The 22980-nt window shown below is 38.2% G+C and overlaps 1 protein-coding gene across 1 annotated transcript in view; it reads right to left on the bottom strand.

Annotated features, from left to right (window-relative positions):
- KIF15 (kinesin family member 15) overlaps positions 1-22980 on the bottom strand; it is a 67540-nt gene extending 44560 nt beyond the window's left edge. The window contains exons 1-5 of the mRNA XM_029242077.1: positions 22873-22980; positions 20032-20108; positions 16019-16056; positions 6503-6600; positions 4988-5167 (exon numbers count right to left, since the gene is read on the bottom strand). Coding sequence (XP_029097910.1) covers positions 4988-5167; positions 6503-6600; positions 16019-16056; positions 20032-20108; positions 22873-22950 — 471 coding nt within the window. The 5' untranslated portion in view covers positions 22951-22980. The remainder of the gene's footprint in view (positions 1-4987; positions 5168-6502; positions 6601-16018; positions 16057-20031; positions 20109-22872) is intronic.

A 22980-nucleotide genomic window follows, 5' to 3' on the forward strand; every position in this document is an offset into this window, starting at 1 on the left:
AAATAAACAAATAATCAATCTAACTAAACACAAGGCCCAGATGTTTTGGGGATGAGTGCTACATGCTTTTTAAGAACAGGTCATTCTAATCACACATATTTCCAGAAAACACATAAAGGTGGTAATAAAGCAAGACAAGGAAAGTAGGAAAAAGGAAAAATACGTTTATCTCAATCTTAAGCCCTGATGAAAAATGATAAACAAAACACTGACAAACCTAATCCAATATTTTATCATGTTAACATGTTAAATGAGAAAAACCACGTGATCATCGCAGTAGAGGTAGAAAGAGCATCTGACAAAATTTAACACACATCCTTGATTTTATAAGATAGTTAACAGGGTGGCTGATTATAAAAGCATTCTATTAAAAACTCTGCATTTATATACATAACAGACAACATGTAATTTTTTTTTTTTTTTTTTTTTGGCAGTACTGCTGCGGCCTCTCCCGCCGCGGAGCACAGGCCCAGCAGCCATGGCCCACGGGCCCAGCTGCTCCGCGGCATGTGGGATCCTCCCGGACCGGGGCACAAACCCGCGTCCCTTACATCGGCAGGCGGACTCTCAACCACTGGGCCACCAGGGAAGCCCGACAACATGTAATTTTAAAAAGAAGTTATCCCCCACCAGAGCAATAAAAAATATAAGGTATATTAGAATAAAGGTAACAAAAAAAAGGTAAGACTTTTATGGTGAAAATCATTGTAATGTAAGACATTAAAGACCCAATTAAATGAAGAGACATACCATGTTCATGTATGAACTCTATTGTAAAGATGTCAATCCCTCCAAACTGGTCTCTAACTGCAATGCAATTCTAATCAAAATCTCAACATTATTTTTTGAATATGCATATATACATACACCGGATCACAAGTAAAACCTATCTCTTACTATGAGAGTCACAGTTTAAGATGTTTGAAAAAGATTTGCTGAAGATGGAAGAATAAATTAATGAACCCTGATATATATATATATTTATTTATAAATATTCATATAATGGATTACACAGCAGTGAAAAAAAGGCAACACAGATGAATTTCATACACTGTTGACTTTAAAAAAGTTATAGAAGGCAATATACATACCTCTTTTTAAAACTCAAAAACAGGCAATACTAACATTTTAAGAAATACATACATATGTGATTTAAAAGTAGAAGAAAATGATAATGACATTCAGCACAGTGCTTATGTTTAGGGAGGAACCAGGGATATGAGATAGAAAGAAGCAGACAGGTAGAATGATAATATTGGTGATATTTAAATTGTCTAATGGGGTCCTGCAAGTTCATTTTAACATTATGCTTAGTAAGTTATATGCATCAAATATTACATACAAAAAAATTGTTTAAAATCAACTGGCCAGGTTAGAATCCAGCGGAAGAAAGAGAAAATATGAACAGACCCAATCACAAGCAATGAAATTGAAACTGTGATTAAAAATCTTCCAACAAACAAAAGTCCAGGACCAGATGGCTTCACAGGCAAATTCTATCAAACATTTAGAGAAGAGCTAACACCCAGCCTTCTCAAACTCTTCCAAAAAATTGCAGAGGAAGGAACAAACTCATTCTATGAGGCCACCATCACCCTGAAACCAAAAGCAGACAAAGATACTACAAAAAAAGAAAATTACAGACCAATATCACTGATGAATATAGATGCAAAAATCCTCAACAAAATACTAGCAAACAGAATCCAACAACACATTAAAAGAATCATACACCATGATCAAGTGGGATTCATCCCAGAGATGCAAAGATTCTTCAATATATGCAAATCAATCAATGTGATACACCGTATTAACAAACTGAAGAATAAAAACCATATGATCATCTCAATAGATGCAGAAAAAGCTTTCAACAAAATTCAACACCCATTTATGATAAAAACCCTCCAGAAAGTAGGCATAGAGGGAGCTTACCTCAACATAATAAAGGCCATATATGACAAACCCACAGCAAACATCATTCTCAATGGTGAAAAACTGAAAGCATTTCCTCTAAGATCAAGAACATGACAAGGATGTCCACTCTCACCACTATTATTCAACATAGTTTTGGAAGTCCTAGCCATGGCAATCAGAGAAGAAAAAGAAATAAAAGGAATACAAATTGGAAAAGAAGTGAAACTGTCACTGCTTGTAGATGACATGATACTATACATAGAGAATCCTAAAGATGCCACCAGAAAACTAATAGAGCTAATCAATGAATTTGGTAAAGTTGCAGGATACAAAATTAATGCATGGAAATCTCTTGCATTCCTATACACTAATGATGAAAAATCTGAAAGAGAAATTAAGGAAACACTTCCATTTACCTTGGAACAAAAAGAATAAAATACCTAGGAATAAACCTACCTAGGGAGACAAAAGACCTGTATGCAGAAAACTATAACACACTGATGAAAGAAATTAAAGATGATACAAACAGATGGAGAGATATGCCATGTTTTTGGATTGGAAGAATCAATACTGTGAAAATGACTATACTGCCCAAAGCAATCTACAGATTGAATGAAATCCCTACCAAATTACCAATGGTATTTTTTACAGAACTAGAACAAAAAATCTTAAAATTTGTACGGAGACACAAAAGACCCCGAAGAGCCAAAGCAGCCTTGAGGGAAAAAATTGGAGCTGGAGGAATAAGACTCCCTGACTTCAGATTATACTACAAAGCTAATCAAGACAATATGGTATTGGCACAAAAACAGAAATATAGATAAATGGAACAAGACAGAAAGCCCAGAGATAAACCCACACACCTATGGTCAACTAATCTATGACAAAAGAGGCAATGGAGAAAAGACAGTCTCTTCAATAAGTGGTGCTGGGAAAACTGGACAGCTACATGTAAAAGAATGAAATTAGAACACTCCCTAATACCATACATAAAAATAAACTCAAAATGGATTAGAGACCTAAATGTAAGACTGGACACTATAAAACTCTTAGAGGAAAATATAGGAAGAACGCTCTTTGACATAAATCACAGCAAGATCTTTTTTGATCCACCTCCTAGAGTAATGGAAATAAAAACAAAAATAAACAAATGGGACCTAATGAAACTTAAAAGCTTTTGCAAAGCAAAGGAAACTACAAGTAAGACGAAAAGAGAACCCTCAGAAAGGGAGAAAATATTTGCAAACAAATCAATGGACAAAGGATTAAGCTCCAAAATATATAAACAGCTCATGCAGCTCAATATTTAAAAAACAAACAACTCAATCCAAAAATGGGCAGAAGACCTAAATAGACATTTCTCCAAAGAAGACATACAGATGGCCAAGAAGTACATGAGAAGCTGCTCAACATCACTAATTATTAGAGAAATGCAAAACAAAACTATAATGAGTTATCACCTCATACCAGTTAGAATGGGCATCATCAGAAAATCTACAAACAACAAATGCTGGAGAGGGTGTGGAGAAAAGGGAGCCCTCTTGCACTGTTGGTGGGAATGTAAATTGATACAGCCACTATGGAGAACAGTATGGAGGTTCCTTAAAAAACTAAAAATAGAATTACCATATGACCCAGCAATCCCACTACTGGGCATATACCCAGAGAAAACCATAATTCAAAAAGACACATGCACCCCAATGTTCATTGCAGCACTATCTACAATAGCCAGGTCATGGAAGCAACCTAAATGCCCATCGACAGACAAATAGATAAAAAAGATGTGGCACATGTATACAATGGAATATTACTCAGTCATAAAAAGGAATGAAATTGGGTCATTTGTAGAGATGTGGATCGATCTAGAGACTGTCATACAGAGTGAAGTCAGAAAGAGAAAAACATATTACATATTAATGCATATATGTGGAACCTAGAAAAATGGTACAGATGAATCAGTTTGCAAGGCAGAAATAGAGACACAAATGTAGAGAACAAACGTATGGACACCAAGGTGGGGGAAGTGGCGGGGTGTGTGTGTGTGTGGTGGTGTGACAAACTGGGAGATTGGGATTGACATATATACACTAATATGTATAAAATGGATAACTAATAAGAACCTGCTGTATAAAAAAAATAAATTTAAAAAAATTCAAAAAAAAAACATGAATAGAATATTTTGCAAATTCCTGTCAAAAGGTTTCTTTGTTCTGAGCTGAATGGCCAAAAGAGGTTGCCTTTTGACACCTAACAAGTAATAAACAAGGGTAGAAAATAGAGAGCAGAGCCAGCTGGTTTGAAGGGCAGAGATCCCAGGAGCTCTTCAAAAGGGCAACTCCAGGCTTCCCTGGTGGCGCAGTGGTTAAGAATCTGCCTGCCAATGCAGGGGACACAGGTTCGAGCCCTGGTCCAGGAAGATCCCACATGCTGTGGAGCAGCTAAGCCCCTGTGCCACAGCTACTGAGCCCGTGTGCCACAACTACTGAGCCAGCATGCCACAACTACTGAGCCAGCATGCCACAACTACTGAAGCCCGTGTGCCTAGAGCCCATGCTCCGCAACGAGAAGCCACCGCAATGAGAAGCCCGCGCACCGCAACAAAGAGTAGCCCCACTCGCCACAACTAGAGAAAGCCCGTGCGCAGCAACGAAGACCCAATACAGCCAAAATAAAATAAATAAAATAAATAAATAAATAATAATAAAATAAAACTGTAACTCTATATCCTTTAAAAAAAAAACCCAAAAAACAAAAGGGCAGCTCCCAGGAGGAACAACTAAAGGGATACGGTCACTAACAAACGGTCCCCCAGTGACATGTAAGGTGGTTTTTAGGAGTCTATGACCGGAATGAACAACACCAAAATAACACAAAATCAGGGGTCAAACTTCTATTTTAACTAAGGGGAAATTTATAAAACAGTGTCATATCCTTCTTTCATTTCTTCTCATGAACATTCTGGTTATGGCTTCACAAAACATTTTTAGTAACTCAACTCTTTCTCTTTTTTTGAGATCAAGGTGCTCGTCACAGCATGCTATGTTGCCTACGAATCAAATTGCTCAAGGCAGGGTACCTGATAGGCTTCAGCAGCTGAGGTCACCACCTGCTCCACAGCACCAACAACGAAGACTCCCTTCTTAATATGCTCCCTTAAGTACAGTCCAGCCGATGCAGAGTCCAGGAGGTCATAGATCTGCTCGTTGTAGATTTCAATAAAGGAACACTTACAAAGAAAACTCTTTCCAGCTCCAGCCTGTAAAAGAGAAGCCTGGTGTAGCTATATTCTTTTCATGAGTTCATCCTTACCTTTCATGAGCATTCATCTTTCACTCACTTCACAACATATAAAATTCCTACAACATTATCCTTTACACAATACAGGACACTTAAAAGTCAGTTTTAAAATACAGATTACTAGTTTCAGCACATCAGTACGCTTTAAAGCGGCATCGAACTGTGGTCCCAGGAGCCCTAAAGTTCCCAACAGTGCCTCAGAACAAAGACAGGGAGGTGGCACTTGAGCATTCCAAACAGGCAATTCCATTTTTTGTTTAATTGAGGTATAACTGATATACAGCATTATACTAGTTTCAGGCATATAACATAATGATTTGATATTTGTATATACTGCAAAATGATCACAATAAGTCTAGTTAACATCCATCGCCATACATAGTTACATAATTTTTTTCCCTTGTGATGAAAATAGCAATTCCATTTTCACCTGTCTTATATATGAACCAAGTGTTATATTCCTCAAACGACTGAAAACAATGTATTTTAAAAGTCTCTCTTTAAAAAAATAAACAAATAAAAGTTTTCTTTAAAAAGCCTCGCTATAGGATTTTTAACCACAGAAATGCACGTCACTAAACTTACTTCACTGGCCCATAATATGTGTGTCTAACTGCAATGGTCAGGCATAGTTTCTGCAAAGGAGTAAGGGGTAAACCAATGCTATATATCAGACTCCTTGGCACATAGGTAATAGAACATAAAACACTAATGGCTCTTAAGCCTGGAATTCCCTAAGCTAAAGACGCACAACCAACAGAATGACCCAATCTGGGAGCCAATGGAAAATGGAAGGCCACATTGCTAGGATGATGGAGCCACACCACGTGTGAAGCAAGGAGAGCATAGTCAGGTGGTAGCAGGTGCTGCAAAGGAGGTACAGATGGGCCCATTACTAGTGGCTGTCATGAAGATGTAGGGACAGCTGCAGTCAACTGTGAGCCTAGGCGCAGGTAGGTGATGGAGCTTAATGAATTTGTTTTCCTCAGTTAAGATTTTCTTTACACTTTCTGTCTTGTAAAATCTGACAGCCTAAGAAGCACTACATTCTTCTTTCTTTCAATGTGGGTTCATGGATGATGCATGTTTTATAGACTAAAAACTTTTAGAAAATAATAAACTCAGAATCCTTAATTTAATCTTAAGAATTGAAAGATTTTTTTTATGACTCTAGCCTATCCACACTGTAGACTACCAATGATGCCCCTCCATGTATCATGAGCTAATTATTAGTAGTTAGCTACTCAAAACTAGGTATTTCATAGAATCGCTTTATTTTTACAATAAGTTTTACCTTCTCTTTTTCACGTTCAATTAAGGAAAATAAATATTCAAAACTTCGTGGAATTACTCCTCTCAGGTTATGAGAAAAATTATCAGATTCAGATGGTCCTAAAGAAAAATGTAAAAAAAAAATATATAGCTGTTCATTTTTATTCTGTTAACAGGAGTCTTTCAAAACAGCAACACTGAAAGGTAATTCATATAGAAAAGACAAACCGTATAATCAGTTTCTTTCAGGCCCCAAACAAGATAAATCGTGGTCTGTAACAGATGGCATAATAGAACCTGCCTATCAATGGGACTGAAGAGAAGGGCCCACAATAGCCACTAAGCAATTTTTAAAAGTAGTTGTTGTTTGATAAATTAAAAAATCCATTTCAGTCCCAAGCTTGAAATTTTTCCTTCTGCAGGCACCAAAATTAGCAGAAATAACAAATAACTGTACTTTACTGTTGCATAAGACATTCTGTCTCCTAAGCTGATCTTTATACACTGGCTGTGGGACCACAGGCTAATTACTTAAATCTCTTGGAGTTTTCAACTATAAAATGGAAAGAATAATGGTAATAACTATCTCACAGTTAATAAAAATTAGCATTAGCTAGTATTTTGTTAATTGGGCAATAAAAGCCAAGCTGGTAAGAAAGATACTATAGGAATTCTTCACAAGATTTCTGTACAGACAGAAAACTGAAGAGCAATCCAATCTCTATTTTGTTAACGTTGGGGAAAAGGGGAGATGTGACTGGATATGTAAACAGCAGGATTTCTTGGATACTAATTCAAGCTATAGCTATATTTGTCAGAAAAAAAACTATAAAGCTAGAAAAGATCCAAAAGTTACTATATGTATTTAGTTAAACATGCCTTAGAGGGACTTCCCTGGTGGTGCAGTGGTTAAGAATCCACATGCCAATGCAGGGGACACGGGCGCAAGCCCTGGTCCGGGAAGATCCCACATGCCAAGAAGCAACTAAGCCCGTGTGCCACAACTACTGAAGCCCATGTGCATAGAGCCCATGCTCCACAACAAGAGAAGCCACCGAAATGAGAAGCCAGTGCACTGCAATGAAGAGTTGCACCCTGCTCACCGCAACTAGAGAAAGCCCACACACAGCAATGAAGACCCAACACAGCCAAAAATCAATCAATAAGTAAATTTATTTAAAATATATATATATGCCTTAGAGACCAAAGGAACTAACAAAATGCTGGTGTATGCCAGAAAGTTACAGAAAATAAATTTAAAAATATTATCGTCATCTTGGTGCGCTATACCTTAAAAAAAAAAAGAATAAAAAATATATAAAACAGGGCAGAGAAATGCAAGTAAATGAACACAGAGGACAGATAATATTAGAATATTATCTACAGACAGAAAATTCCACGGCATGTGGGATCTTCCCAGACTGGGGCACGAACCCGTGTCCCCTGCATCGGCAGGCGGACTCTCAACCACTGCGCCACCAGGGAAGCCCAAGATAATTTTTAAATAAGAAAAAAGCTTGAGGGACTTCCCTGGTGTTGCAGTGGTTAAGAATCCACCTGCCAATGCAGGGGACACGGGTTCAAGCCCTGGTCTGGGAGGATTCCATATAACGCAGAGCAACTAAGCCCATGCGCCACAACTACTGAGCCTGTGTTCTAGAGCCCGTAAGCCACAACTATTGAGCCCACATGCCACAACTGCTGAAGTCCGTGCACCTAGAGCCCGTGCTCCACAGCAAGAAAAGCCAGAGCAATGAGAGGCCCGCGCACCACAACGAAGAGCAGCCCCCGCTCACTGCAACTAGAGAAAGCTTGCCCACAGCAAAGAAGACCCAATGCAGCCAAATATAAATAAATAAATAAATAAATTTATTTTAAAAAAAGAGATAAAAGCTTGAATGGGCATTTTACAGAGAGGCTATTCAAATGTCCAATAAATGTATAAAAGGTGCTTAGTAGTCAATGGACATCAAACAAGTGCAAATAAAAACACGAGATAGTACTATACATACTCCAGAACAACTAAAATTTTTAAAACGGACAATACCAAGTGTGGACATGGACGTGGAGCACTGGGAAATTCCACATCTACGCATCTCCATCATGACCTTTTTACTAAAGCTGAACATACATATACTATAACCCAGCAAGTCCATGCCCAGAAGTTTAAAGTTCAATAGATATGCACTATAAAAGACCCATACAAGAAAAAAATGTCCATAACAGTACTATTCATGTGCTCTAAAACTGTCTAGCAACAGCAGAATAGAAAATGTGGAACTCCTTTAAGATGGCAGTGTGGGAAGACGCAGAGTCAGCGTCTCCCCACAACTAGGGCACCTGCCAGCGCTGGTGGGGGGCTCTGACCCCAAAGAGACGGGAGGAATCCCAGAGTGAACCGGTAGGATGTAGGGGGACCAAGGGGGGAGGAGAAATGGAGGCCAGACAGGATCGACTCCCCTGAGGCTAGGGAGATCAGGAGAGGGAGGTGGGAGGGACTCTCCAGGAAGAGTGGGAGAGGAGCAGAGGGTGATCGCCTGGCCCACTGGTGTCGGGGAGGCTCCTGAGCTCCCAAGCAAGTTCCCCCCCACAAAGCCCCATCCAGGCCACATGGGTTCTGGGGGCACAGGAGGGCAGCTGGGGAGATCAGGAGTGGCAGGTGGGAGGGGCCACCGAGGAGGAGGGGGAGAGAAGCAGAGGGTGTTTTCCCCACCCACTCGGGCCCAGGGAGCCTACTGAGCTCCCAGACCAGTTTCCTGTCCTCCAAGGCCCACCCCGCATTGGTCCTGGGGGTATAGGAGGGAGGACAGGGAGATCAGGATTGGCAGGTAGGAGGGGCCCTCCCAGACCCCAGACCGGAGGAGCAGGAGAGGAGAGGAGGGCGTTTGCCCCACCCACTCAAGCCCAGGAAGCCTGCTGAGCTCCCAGGTGAGGTCCCCCACCCTCTGAGACCAGGGGTGGGGGGCATGCCTGGGCCCCTTCTGTTCCTTGAGCCTAAGCCCCACCCCCCCACAGCCCTCAGGGCCTTTTCCAGCCCTGTGGGTGCTGAGCATTGGCCCCACCCACCGCCCAAACCTCACCCTTGCTTAGGCCCTGCTCTCCATAGCAAAGGCCTTCCCCCCGCTCCTTTATTTTTTCTTTTTTCTTCTCCCTCCTCCTTTTTTTTACTATTGTTGTACTGACGTACCTTCCAGTTGTTGATTCATCTATATTTTAATTTTACATTCTTTCTAATATATCTATTAGTTTCCTAGTCTAATTTTATTTTTTACTTTGTTATTGTTCTCTTTTCTTTGCCACCCCACACAGCTTGTGGGATCTTGATTTGTGAGCACAGGGTTGGGCGGAAGCTCCTGTGGTGGGAGCTCCGAATCTGAACCACTGGACTAATAGAGAACCTCAGACCCCAGGGAATATTCATCAGAGTGAGGTCTCACAGAGTTCCTCACCTCAGCACCAAGACCCAGCTCTACCCAAGAGCCTACAAACTCCAGTGTTGGAAGCCTCAGGCCAAACAACCAGTAAAACTGGAACACAATCCCACTCATTAAAAAAAAAAGAGAGACAGCAAAAAAATATGTCACAGATGAAGGAGGAAGGTAAAAAAACCCTACAAGACCAAATAAATGAAGAGGAAATAGGCAATCTACCTGAAAAAGAATTCAGAGTTATGATAGTAAAGATGATCCAGAATCTCAGATATAGAATGGAAGCACGGATTGAGAAAATACAAGAAATGTTTAACAAAGATCTAGAAGAACTAAAGAACAAACAAACAGAGATGAACAACACAATAAATGAAATGAAAAATACACTAGAAGGAATCAGTAACAGAATAACTGAGGCAAAAGAAGGAATAAGTGAGCTGGAAGACAAAATGGTGGAAATAACTGCCGAGGAGCAGAAAAAAGAAAAAAGAATGAAAAGAACTGAAGACAATCTCAGAGACGTCTGGGATAACACTAAATGCACCAACATTCGAATTATAGGGGTCCCAGAAAAAGAAGAGAAAAAGAAAGGGTCTGAGAAAATACTTGAAGAGATAATGGAAAACTTCCCTAACATGAGAAAGGAAAGAGTCACCCAAGTCCAGGAAGCACAGTGAGTCCATACAGGATAAACCCTAGGAAAAACACACCAAAACACATATTAATCAAACTAACAAAAACTAAGTTCAAAGAAAAAATATTAAAAGCAGCAAGGGAAAAACAAAAAATAACATGCAAAGGAATCCCCATAAGGTTATCAGCTGATTTTTCAGCAGAAACTCTGCAGGCCAGAAGGGAGTGGCAGGATATACTTAAAGTGATGAAAGAGAAAAACCTACAACCAAGATTACTCTACCCAGCAAGGACCTCATTCAGATTCGATGGAGAAGTCAAAAGCATTTCAGACAAACAAAAACTAAGAGAATTCAGCACCACCAAACCAGTTTTACAACAAATGCTAAAGAAACTTCTCTAAGTGGGAAACACAAGAGAAGAAAAAGACACACAAAAACAAACCCAACTAACACACCATTGTAGAGCAATTATACTCCAGTAAAGATGTTAAAAACAAACAAACAAACCCAAAACAATTAAGAAAATGGTAATAGAAACATACCTATGGATAATAACCTTGAATGTAAATGGATTAAATGCCCCAACCAAAAGACACAGACTGGCTGAATGGATACAAAAACAAGACCCACATATATATGCTGTCTACAAGAGACCCACTTCAGACCTAGGGACACATACAGCCTGAAAGTGAAGGGATGGAAAAAGATATTCCATGCAAATGGAAATCAAAAGAAAGTTGGAGTGCAATACTCATATCAGATAAAATAGAGTTTAAAATAAAGACTGTTACAAGAGATAAGGAGGGACACTACATAATGATCAAAGGATCAATCCAAGAAGAAGATATAACAATTAAAAATGTTTATGCACCCAGCAGAGGAGCACCTCAATACATAAGGCAAATGCTAACAACCATGAAAGGAGAAATTGACAGTAACACAATAATAGTAGGAGACTTTCTAACACCTCACTTACACCAATGGACAGATCATCCAAACAGAAAATAAATAAGGAAACACAAGCTTTAGATTACACAATAGACTAGATAGATCTAATTGATATTTATAGAACATTCCACCCAAAAGTGGCAGAATACATTTTCTTCTCAGGTATACGTGGAACATTCTCCAGGACAGATCACATCTTGGGTCACAAATCAAGCCTCGAAAAATTTAAGAAAATTGAAATCATATCAAGCATCTTTTCTGACCACAATGCTCTGAGACTGGAAATCAATTATAGGAAAAAAAGTGTAAAAAACACTGGAGGCTAAACACTGTGCTACTAAATAACCAAGAGATCACTGAAGAAATCAAAGAAGAAATTAAAAAATACATAGAGACAAATGACAATGAAAACACGATGACCCAAAACCTATGGGTTGCAGCAAAAGCAGTTCTAAGATGGAAGTTTACAGCAATTCAATCTCACCTCAAGAAACAAGAAAAATCTCAAATAAACAATATAACCCTACACTTAAAACAACTAGAGAAAGAAGAACAAAGAAAACCCAAAGTCAATAGAAGGAAAGAAATCATAAAGATCAGAGCAGAAATAAATGAAATCGAAATGAAGAAAACAATAGCAAAAATCAATAAAACTAAAAGCTGATTCTTTGAGAAGATAAACAAAATTGATAAATCCTTAGTCAGACTCATCAAGAAAAAAAGGGAGGGCTTCCCTGGTGGCGCAGTGGTTGAGAGTCTGCCTGCTGATGCAGGGGACACGGGTTCGTGCCCCAGTCTGGGAGGATCCCACATGCTGCGGAGTGGCTGGGCCTGTGAGCCATGGCCGCTGAGCCTGCTCGTCCGGAGCCTGTGCTCCGCAGCAGGAGAGGCCAAAACAGTGAGAGGCCCGTGTACCGCAAAAAAAAAAAAAAAAGAAAGAAAGAAAAAAAGGGAGAGGACGCAAATCAATAAATTTAGAAATAAAAAGGGAGAAATCACAACTGACACTGCAGAAATACAAAGGATGATAAGAGACTACTGCAACAACCATATGCCAAAAAAATGGACAACCACAAAGAAATGGACAAATTCTTGGAAAGGTACAATTTTCTAAGACTGAACCAGGAAGAATTAGAAAATATAAGCAGTCCTATCACAAGTAATGAAATTGAAACCAGAATTTAAAATCTTCCAACAAACAAAAGTCCAGGACCAGATGGCTTCACAAGCGAATTCTATCAAACATTTAGAGAAGAGCTAACTAACACCAATCCTTCTCAAACTCTTCCAAAAAATTGCAGAGGGAGGAACACTCGCAAATTCATTCTACAAAGCCACCATCACCCTGATACCAAAACCAGAAAAAGATATCACACACACAAAAAAATTATAGACCAATATCACTGATGAACATAGATGCAAAAATCCTCAACAAAATCCTAGCAAACAGAATCCAACAGCACATTATAAGGATCATACACCATGATCAAGTGGGGTTTATCCCAGTGATGCAAGGATTCTTCAATATATGCAAATCAATCCATGTGATACACCATATTAACAAACTGAAGAATAAAAACCATATGATCATCTCAATAGATGCAGAAAAAGCTTTTGACAAAATTCAACACCCATTTATGATAAAAATTCTCCAGAAAATGGGCATAGAGGGAACTCACATCATCATAATAAAGGCCATATATGACAAACCCACAGCAAGCATCATGCTCAGTGGTGAAAAACTGGAAGCACGTGCACTAAGATCAGGAACAAGACAAGGATGTCCACTCTCACCACTATTATTCAACATGGTTTTGGAAGTCCTAGCCACAGCAATGAGAGAAGAAAAAGAAATAAAAGGAATACAAATTGGAAAAGAAGAAGTAAAACTGTCACTGTTTGCAGATGACATGATACTATAAATAGAAAATCCTAAAGATGCCACCAGAAAACTACTAGAACTAATCAATGAATTTGGTAAGGTTGCAAGATACAAAATTAATGCTCAGAAATCTCTGGCATTCCTATACACCAACAACGAAAAATCAGAAAGAGAAATTAAGGAAACACTCCCATTTAGCACTGCAACAAAAAGAATAAAATACCTAGGAATAAACCTGCCTAAGGAGGCGAAAGACTTGTACTCAGAAAACTATAAAACACTGATGAAAGAAATCAAAGATGACATAAACAGATGGAGAAATATACCATGTTCTTGGATTGGAAGAATCAATATTGTGAAAATGACTATACTATCGAAAGCAATCTACAGATTCAATGCAATCCCTATCAAATTACCAATGGCATTTTTCACAGAATTAGAACAAAAAAATCTTACAATTCGTATGGAAACACAAAAGACACCGAATAGCCAAAGCAATCTTGAGAAAGAAAAATGGAGTTGGAGGAATCAGGCTCCCTGACTTCCAACTATACCACAAAGCTACAGTAATCAAGAGAGTATGGTACTGGCACAAAAACAGAAATATAGCTCAATGGCACAGGACAGAATGCCCAGAGATAAACCCACACACATATGGGCACCTAATTTACGACAAAGGAGGCAAGAACATACAATGGAGAAAAGACGGCCTCTTCAATAAGTGATGCTGGGAAAACTGGACAGCTACGTATAAAAGAATGAAATTAGAACACTACCTAACATCATATACAAAAATAAATTCCAAATGGATTAAAAACTTAAACGTAAGACCAGACACTATAAAACTTTTAGAGGAAAACATAGGAAAAACACACCTTGACATAAACCACAGCAAGGTCTTTTTTGATCCACCTCCAAGAGTAACAGAAATAAAAACAAAAATAAACAAATGGGACTTAATTAAACTTAAAAGCTTTTGCACAGCAAAGGAAACTATAAAGAAGACAAAAAGACAACCCTCAGAATGGGAGATAATATTTGCAAATGAAACAACAGACAAAGGATTAATCTCCAAAATATACAAACAGCTCATGAAACTCAATACGAAAAAAACAAACAATCCAGTTAAAAAATGGGCAGAAGACGTAAATAGACATTTCACCAAGGAAGACATACAGATGGCCAAGAGGCACATGAAAAGATACTCAACATCACTAATTATTAGAAAAATGTAAATCAAAACTACAATGAGGTATCACTTCATGCCGGTCAGAATGGCCATTATCAAAAAAGCTGGAAACAATAATTGCTGGAAAGGGTGTGGAGAAAAGGGAACCCTCCTACACTGTTGGTGGGAACGTAAAGTGATACAACCACTATGGAAAACAGTACGGAGGTTCCTCAAAAAACTAAGAATAGAATTACCATATGACCCAACAATCCTACTACTGGGCATATACCCTGAGAAAACCATAATTTAAAAAGAGACATGCACCACAATGTTCATTGCAGCACTATTTACAATAGCCAGGACATGGAACCAACCTAAATGTCCAAAGACAGATGAATAGATAAAGAAGATGTGGCACATATATACAATGGAATATTAGTCAGCCTTAAAAACAAACGAAAATGAGTTATTTGTAGTGAGGTGGATGGACCTAGAGTCTGTCACACAGAGTGAAGTAAGTCAGAAAGAGAAAAACAAATACCATATGCTAACGAATATATATGGAATCTAAAAAAAAAAAAAAGGTACTGATGAACCTAGTTGCAGGGCAGGAATAAAGAGATAGACATAGAGAATGGACTTGATGACATGTGGTGGGAGGGTGAAGTTGGGCAAAGTGAGAGTAGCGTCAACATGTATACACTACCGAATGTAAAATAGTTGGCTGGTGGGAAGCAGCAGCATAGCATAGGGAGATCGGCTTGGTGCTTTGCGATGACCTAGAGGGGTGGGATAGGGACAATGGGAGGGAGGTTCAAGAGGGAGGAGATATGGGGATATATGTATGCATATGGCTGATTCGCTTTGCCGTGCAACAGAAACTAACACAGTATTGTGAAGCAATTATCTCCAATAAAGATCTATTAAAAAAATAATAGAAAATGTGTTATATTCATACAATAATCTATTATACAGTAATGGAAATAAACTACTACTACATGCCATAACATTAGTGAATTTGACAAACCTCAGGCTGAGAGAAAGAAGCCATACATAAAAGAGTAAATACAGTAAAATTTCATTTGTAGAAGTGCAAAAACAAGCGAAACTAGTGATGACAGAAGTCAGAGTAATACATATGTCAGGGGACAGCAGTGGGAGTAGTTACTGACTAGGAATCTTGGTCTGGGTAGTGGTTATACAGGTACATAATATATAAAAATTCATTAAACCCACTTCAAAAATTGTTGATTGAGCACATACTCTGTGCTAAGCATTGAGCTGGGAATATAGGTAAAAACACAGACTTTGCTATAATGGAAGTCGCAATCTGACAGAAGCTTGGGAAATAACCCTAATTTTATGAGGTCAACATCATATACCAGAAAGTATTCCTTTCCAAAAAATATACTAAGTTCTGTCATCACAAAAAGAGTAGACTAAGCCAGTAAATGTTAATCTCTAATTTACTTACCCATCATAGTAAATGTTTTCCCTGAACCAGTCTGTCCACTGTAAAAAAGAATGTTTCATATATTATTTTCACACATGAAATTTAGAAGACTACCCTATTTTAATATGGTCTACTAGTATATAAATTTTCCCCACAAAGAACTAATTGTCTTTCTTTTTTAAAATTATATCAGGTAAAAAGTGAATGATACATGTTCTTTCTCTACTATTCTACCACTAAGACTTAACCACTCTTAACTGTCTAATAAATGCTTCTGGATTATACAGACATGGCCATCAGAGTTTTCATTTAATTTTTATTTACAAAACTGGAATGATGCTATTCATACTTCTCTGCAACCTGTTTTTTTCCCTTTATTTTTATCTCACACATCTTTCTATGCTGGTAAATAGAGATCTGCCTCTTTATTTTTAATGGCTACATAGTATTCCATGAATGTATCATAATTTATTTAATCAGAACCAGCTAGACATTTTTTTCCAATTTTTGCTATTCTAAATAATGCACCAATTCTCTTCCTAAATTCTGCCTTTAAAAGATACTAAGATGTCTTCATTTAAAAATAAAGCAATTAAAAACATCCTTATGCTATAGGCTTGATTTTTTTTTTTTTTTGTATAGTGTCATATCTCCTCAGGTACACCAAGAAATAGGAGAAACAAAAAACTAAAGTTAAAATTTAGGGACTTCCCTGGTGGTCCAGTGGGTAAGACTCCATGCACCCAATGCAGGGGGCCCAGGTTTGATCCCTGGTCAGGGAACTAGATCCTGCATGCATTCCACAACTAAGAGTCCACATGCCGCAACTAAAGATCCCACGTGCTGCAACTAAGACCTGGTGCAGCCAAAATAAATATAAATAAATATTAAAAGAATAAAAACAAAATAAAAATTTATGTTGAAGGTAGATGTCAGTTAGGATGTTAAATGTGTTTACATTGGACTCATGGCACAAATATAAAGTTTTGAGTTTACTTTTTGGTTCAATGCCCCAAGAGCTAGAAAACAGTATAATCTAGTTGGTTACCTCTTTCTTTCGGAAGTAGGGGAAAAAAAGTTCTTCAGTTAACTCAGAATAAGAAATGGATACTGTTGAGCGTCCTACTTGAAAGTGAAGGGGACACTATTAACAATAACTCTAGAATTAAGACTGTCTAAGGTAAACCAGAAGGTATGCTCAACCAAGCAATAAATCAATGCTCACTTCTCTCCATATGTTTCTCATTTCTGCCCTTGACTACCAAAAGCAATTTTCAAATTAAATATTATAATTAGTACGCTTAAGGATCTTCAAAGAAAACAGTTCTGAAGATATATAATCTCTGGTAATTGTGGCTCTTATTTCAAATTGATTTTTGAACTCTACCACTCAAAATATTCTGTGGAAAAAAAAATCTTTTTTTTTCTTGAGAAGACATGAGAAAATGGTTATCTGCTTCATGGGTCAAGAGAGAATATTTAGTTCTGCTGAACACAACTGAAAAGTAAGCATGAGAGGCAAAGGCAAATTTTCAAGGAAGAATTTGTGCACAAGATGAACCCAAGCTTTAAACTTATTTTTTATTTTCTTGTATTTTGAGCCAATTACAGATGAACCAAGGGCACACACACACAAGAAAGCATCAGCTGCTCAGAATTAATTACATAATTCACTACATCCTATTAAAAACCTCCGGTTCTAAATAAAATTAGGAAGTCTATTGCTAGAAGAAAAGGAAAAAATAATTGTACTACAAATTATATTCCTATTGATGAAATAAATCTGAAATGATTCACCTTGTAAAAAAAACTGACCTTCTAGAACTGCCAAGGTTGTCAGCTTACATTCCAACATTAAACCTAGAGCAGTATTTTAAGGATGCCAGCATTTAGAAATTCAGAATCATCATGTACTTTTTTTTTTTTTTTTTTTTTTGGCTGCGCTGTGAGCCTTGCAGAATCTCAGTTCCCTGACCAGGGATTGAACCCAGGCCCTCGGCAGTGAAAGCACCAAGTCCTAACCACTGGACCACCAGGGAATTCCCATCATCATGCACTTTCAATATATATTTGGAAGACAGATTGACAGTTTCTTATACTATATGACCCAGCAATGTATTCCTACATATGTACTCAAGTGATTTGAAAACTTATGTTCACACAAAACCCAATATTTGAATGTTTGTAGCAACTTTATTCATAATTGCTAAAAACTGGAAGCAACCAAGATATCCTTTAACAGGGGAGTGAATAAAAAAACGGTGGTAAATCCACACAGTAAAATACTACTCGGCAAAAAAAAAAAAGGAAAGAAAGAAAAAGCAAAAGCTGCTGATGCATGCAACAACATAGACAAATCCTAAATGAAAAAAGCCAGAACCAAAAGGCTACATATTGTATGATTCCAATCATATGACACTCTGGGAAAGGCAAAGCTATAGGAGTGGAAAATTTGTTAGTGTATCCAGAGGTTGCGGGTGGCGGGGGGCGGGGGCGGGGGGCGGGTAAGTGGCTGACTATGAATGGGACAAACAGGAGGAACTTTGAAGGTGGAGAAACTGTTCTCTTCAATAGGTGTGCTAAATGCTTGGGTCTCTGCATTTGTCAAAACACTATGCAACTGTACATCACAAAGGGTGAACTTTAAAGTATGCAAACTAAATAAACAAACAAAACACATCAACTAGGATGTCAGAGACCCCAGGATGGAATGTATCTAATTGAATTACAAGTTCATGACATACTGCACTGAAAGGTGTAGGTGGAAAAGGGGCTGGCCTAAGTAAGTTTACAAAATGAGGTTCTGACTAGAAATTGTAGGACTTAAGGAAAAAAAAAAGGATCTGTACATAAACACTGCATGCAGTAAATTTGTTCTTCACAGGGATACAGGCTAACAATTCTGAAACTGCTTTACATGTGTACTGGGGATGAACAAATAAATAAACGGATGGTAGCAGTGGGAGCCCGGGTTTCTCACTGTCAGCAAGGGAAGTTACAGATAAACAAGAAAGGAAGGCTAGAATGAACCCATGTGGATTCTAAACCCTTGGATTAGAGTCAGAGACATCAGTATGAACTCAAGTTTACCTTACCGTATATAGAAATGTATAGAAACAGAAACAATTATAGATATGTCTGTATACATGACTTACTATACATACATATATTACCTAGCTCTGTCTGCTGAAAAGGCCTAGAAGCAATGACACTCCAGTAGCAACAAACACACCGAGTGCCCTTAGTTTCTAAACACCATTCTCCAACAAAAGGAACCAGGGCTCCTTGCCAAAATGGCTGATTCTAGGTCTCAGACAGGGAAAATATAAGATGAGCCAGGAGCGTACTGTAGCATCATAAAGGAAGTGCTCAAAAAACAAAAGGATGTGACATGTCAAAGGGACACAGAAACCAACCTCAAAAAGCTCCCAATGGCCAAGCTAGAACAATGTAAGCAACAAGATAAACATAATGTAGCATTAGATTATAACCCAAAGTATGAAATAAATATATGTAAGTCCATACCATACAAATGAATTAATTAATTAATGGGGGCAAAAAGACAAATCTTCCTTACAGAAGAATCCCAGATAACATGTAGATCCTCTCCAGGAGGTAGTTTAATCCCTGCCCCCTTGCTTACACAGGTGGGGCCAATCAGATCACATGAATCCTTAAAATTAAAGAACATGCCCACCTCGGTCAGAGAGCAACATGACTAAGGAAGAGCAAGAGTTGCATGTCATTGGCTTGGAAGATGGAGAAAGGGGGCTGTAAGCCAAATAATGTAGATGGCCTCTAGAAGTCGGAAAACAGATTCTCCTCTAGAGCTTTCAGAAAGGAACACAGCCCTGCTGACACCTTTATTTTAGCTCAGAGACCAGCGTCAAACTCCTGACTTACAGAACTGTAAGACAATAAATTTGTGTTGTTTCAAGCCACTAAGTATGTGGTCATTTGTTACAGAAGCCATAGGAAACAAATAGAAGCACTTACTATTGTACCCTTGTATAAGGAAACAGTGAACAACTTACTATGCAAAGATGGTACCATTATAGCCACTCATGCAAGACTCCACAATGCCTTTGGCCACAGTTGAGAACACAGACTCCTATAAGTGTTAAGCACCAAATATGTTAACATTTCACAAAAATGAAAACATTTTTCCTAAACTACATTCTAAAATATAATAAAATTTGTGTGCAAATTTTCATTTGCAATAACATGAAAATTATATCTACTATAGGAAAAAGGCTAAAATAGCTAAGATGATAAAACTGTAAACATAATTATGTCCATTAATCTCCTATGCAATTATAGATTTAAACCTCACATCTAGAGTTTATATAGAATTTTGCATACTGCACGCAATATTATACTGGTATTAGCATAAAATACATAGCCCTATATGTTCTTCAGTACTTTTCCCACAAGCTTATACTAAATAATCAGTACCTGATTTTTATTTTCATTTTTATATATAAATAGATGCAGCCTTATCAACAATGCAAGAATTCGTAGATCTGCATTGTCTAGTATAGTAGCCATGCACCACATATGGCTACAGAGCACCTGAAATGTGGCTAGTCCAACTTGAGATGTGTTGTAAGTATAAAACATACACCAGTTTTGGAAGACTGAACATGAAAAAAAAAAAAGAATGGAAAAATATCTCATTAATAACTTGCTTTATGTTCCTTACATGTTGAAATGGTATTTTAGATATACTGGGTTAAATAAGATACAGAAGTAAAACTAATTTTACCTGTTTCTTTTTTACTTTTTAAAAATGTGGCTACTAGGGAAATCCCTAGTGGTCCAGTGGTTAGGACTCTGCGCTCTCACTGCTGAGGGCCCGGGGTCAATCCCTGTTTGGGGAACTAAGATCCTGCAAGCAGCACAGCACGACCAAAGATGTGGCTACTAGAAAATGTTAAATTATATATATGCCTCACTTTCTATTTCCATTGTCCAGCCATGCCCTAGATGAAAAAAGATCCAAAGACCTACATGTCTCACCAAAAACATCCATGTGTATGAGGGAATAATCAAGATGTGTGATGTCCAATGCAGCAGCCATTAGCCATATGCGGCTATTACTTAAATTAATTAAAATTAAATAAAAATTAAAAGTCAGGTCCTCAGATGCACTAGTCATATTTCAAGTGCTCAACAGCCACATGTGGCTAGGGCATCTGAGAAATTAATCTGAAAAGGTGAATTTGAAATTTTAATTAATCTTAATTAATTTAAACTTAAATAGCCATGTGTATCTAGAGGCTAATGTAATGGACAGCACATTTACAGAACATTTCCATCACTGCAGAAAGTTCTATTGAATAGTGCTAGCTAGATTTTAACTAAATTGCCCTTAATTAGAAAAAGTTATTGACACCATAGCAATCTTGTTTTTTTTGGCCATGCCTTGTGGCATGTGGAATCTTAGTTCCCCAACCAGGGATCAAACCCGTGCCCCCCTGCATTGGAAGCGCGGAGTCTTAACCACTGGACCGCCAAGGGAGTTCCAACACCACAGTAATCTTAAATCAATCACTCTCTGCTATGGATTGAATGTCTCCCCAAAATTCATATGTTGAAACACTAATCCCCAATGTGATGGTATTTGGAGATGGGGCCTTTGGGAGGTAATTAGTCATGAGAGTGGAGCCCTCAGGATAGCAGTACAGGCACACCTCAGAGATATTGTGGGTTCGTTTCCAGATGAGCTCAATAAAGTGAATATAGCAATAAAGCAAGTCACATGAATTTTTTGGTTTCTCAGTGCATATAAAAGTTATATTTGTACTATACTGTAGTCTAGTAAGTGTGCAATAGCATTATTTCCAAGAATACAATGTACATGTCTTAATTTAAAAATACTTTATTGCTAAAAAATGCCAAAACAATTACAATAGTAACATCAAAGATTACTGATCACAGATCACCATAATAATAACAAAAAAGAACAAAATATTTCAAGAAATATTGACCAAAATGTGACTCAGAGACATGAAGTGAACAGTGTTGTTGGAAAAATGATGGTAATGGAGTTGTTCAATGCAGAGCTGCCACAAACCTTCAACTGTAAATAAACACAGTATCTAAAAAGTGCAATAAAGTGAGGTATGCCTGTAGTGCCCTTATAAGAAGAGACACAGAGAATTCTCTCTCTCCACCGTGTGAGGACACAGTGGAAGACAGCTGTCTACAAGCCAGGAAGTGAGTCCTCACCAGACGCTGGATCTCTTGCACTTGATCTTGGATTCCCAACCTCCAGAAATGTGAGAAATAAATGTTTGTTGTTTAAACCACCCAGTCTATGATATTTGTGTAATGGCAGCCATAACTAAGACACTCTTCTTGGGCTTCCCTGGTGGTGCAGTGGTTGAGAGTCCACCTGCTAATGCAGGGGACACGGGTTTGTGTCCAGGTCCAGGAAGATCCCACATGCCGCAGAGCGGCTGGGCCCGTTAGCCATGGCCGCTGAGCCTGCGCATCCGGAGCCTGTGCTCCGCAACGGGAGAGGCCACAACAGTGAGAGGCCCGCGTACCGCAAAAAAAAAAAAAAAAGACATTCTTCTTAAACTAGGCAGTTCAACTTTACTTATCAATCATCCAAGTGGTTCTGAAAAGTACACCTTCACCAACCTCCATCACAGGTTGGAGAGGGAAAATAAAGCAGGCTTGTTATTCTAGTACAAAGTCTGATGAAGGAAGAAAAATATTTAATAATATTAAATTTTAAATATTTATGGAATGTTTGAGCTTCCTTATCTGAGATCTGTCAAACTAAAGAGACCAGAAGTGAAATCCTCCCAAATAATAGAATCTTATATGTTCCAAATGAAAAGTTTAGTTCCCAAAATCATCATTACCTGAGTGGTGTCCATTTCTGCCACATGATCAAATATGAAGGTTTTGGGCTCAGGGTTGGAGTGCAGCCGGACAGTCATAGAGGACAGCACAGATAGGCATAAGTTTTG

The sequence above is a fragment of the Monodon monoceros genome, unplaced genomic scaffold (assembly GCF_005190385.1).
Source record: "Monodon monoceros isolate NGI ecotype Baffin Bay Population unplaced genomic scaffold, NGI_Narwhal_1 Super_Scaffold_3, whole genome shotgun sequence".
NCBI classification, from domain to species: Eukaryota; Metazoa; Chordata; class Mammalia; order Artiodactyla; family Monodontidae; genus Monodon; species Monodon monoceros.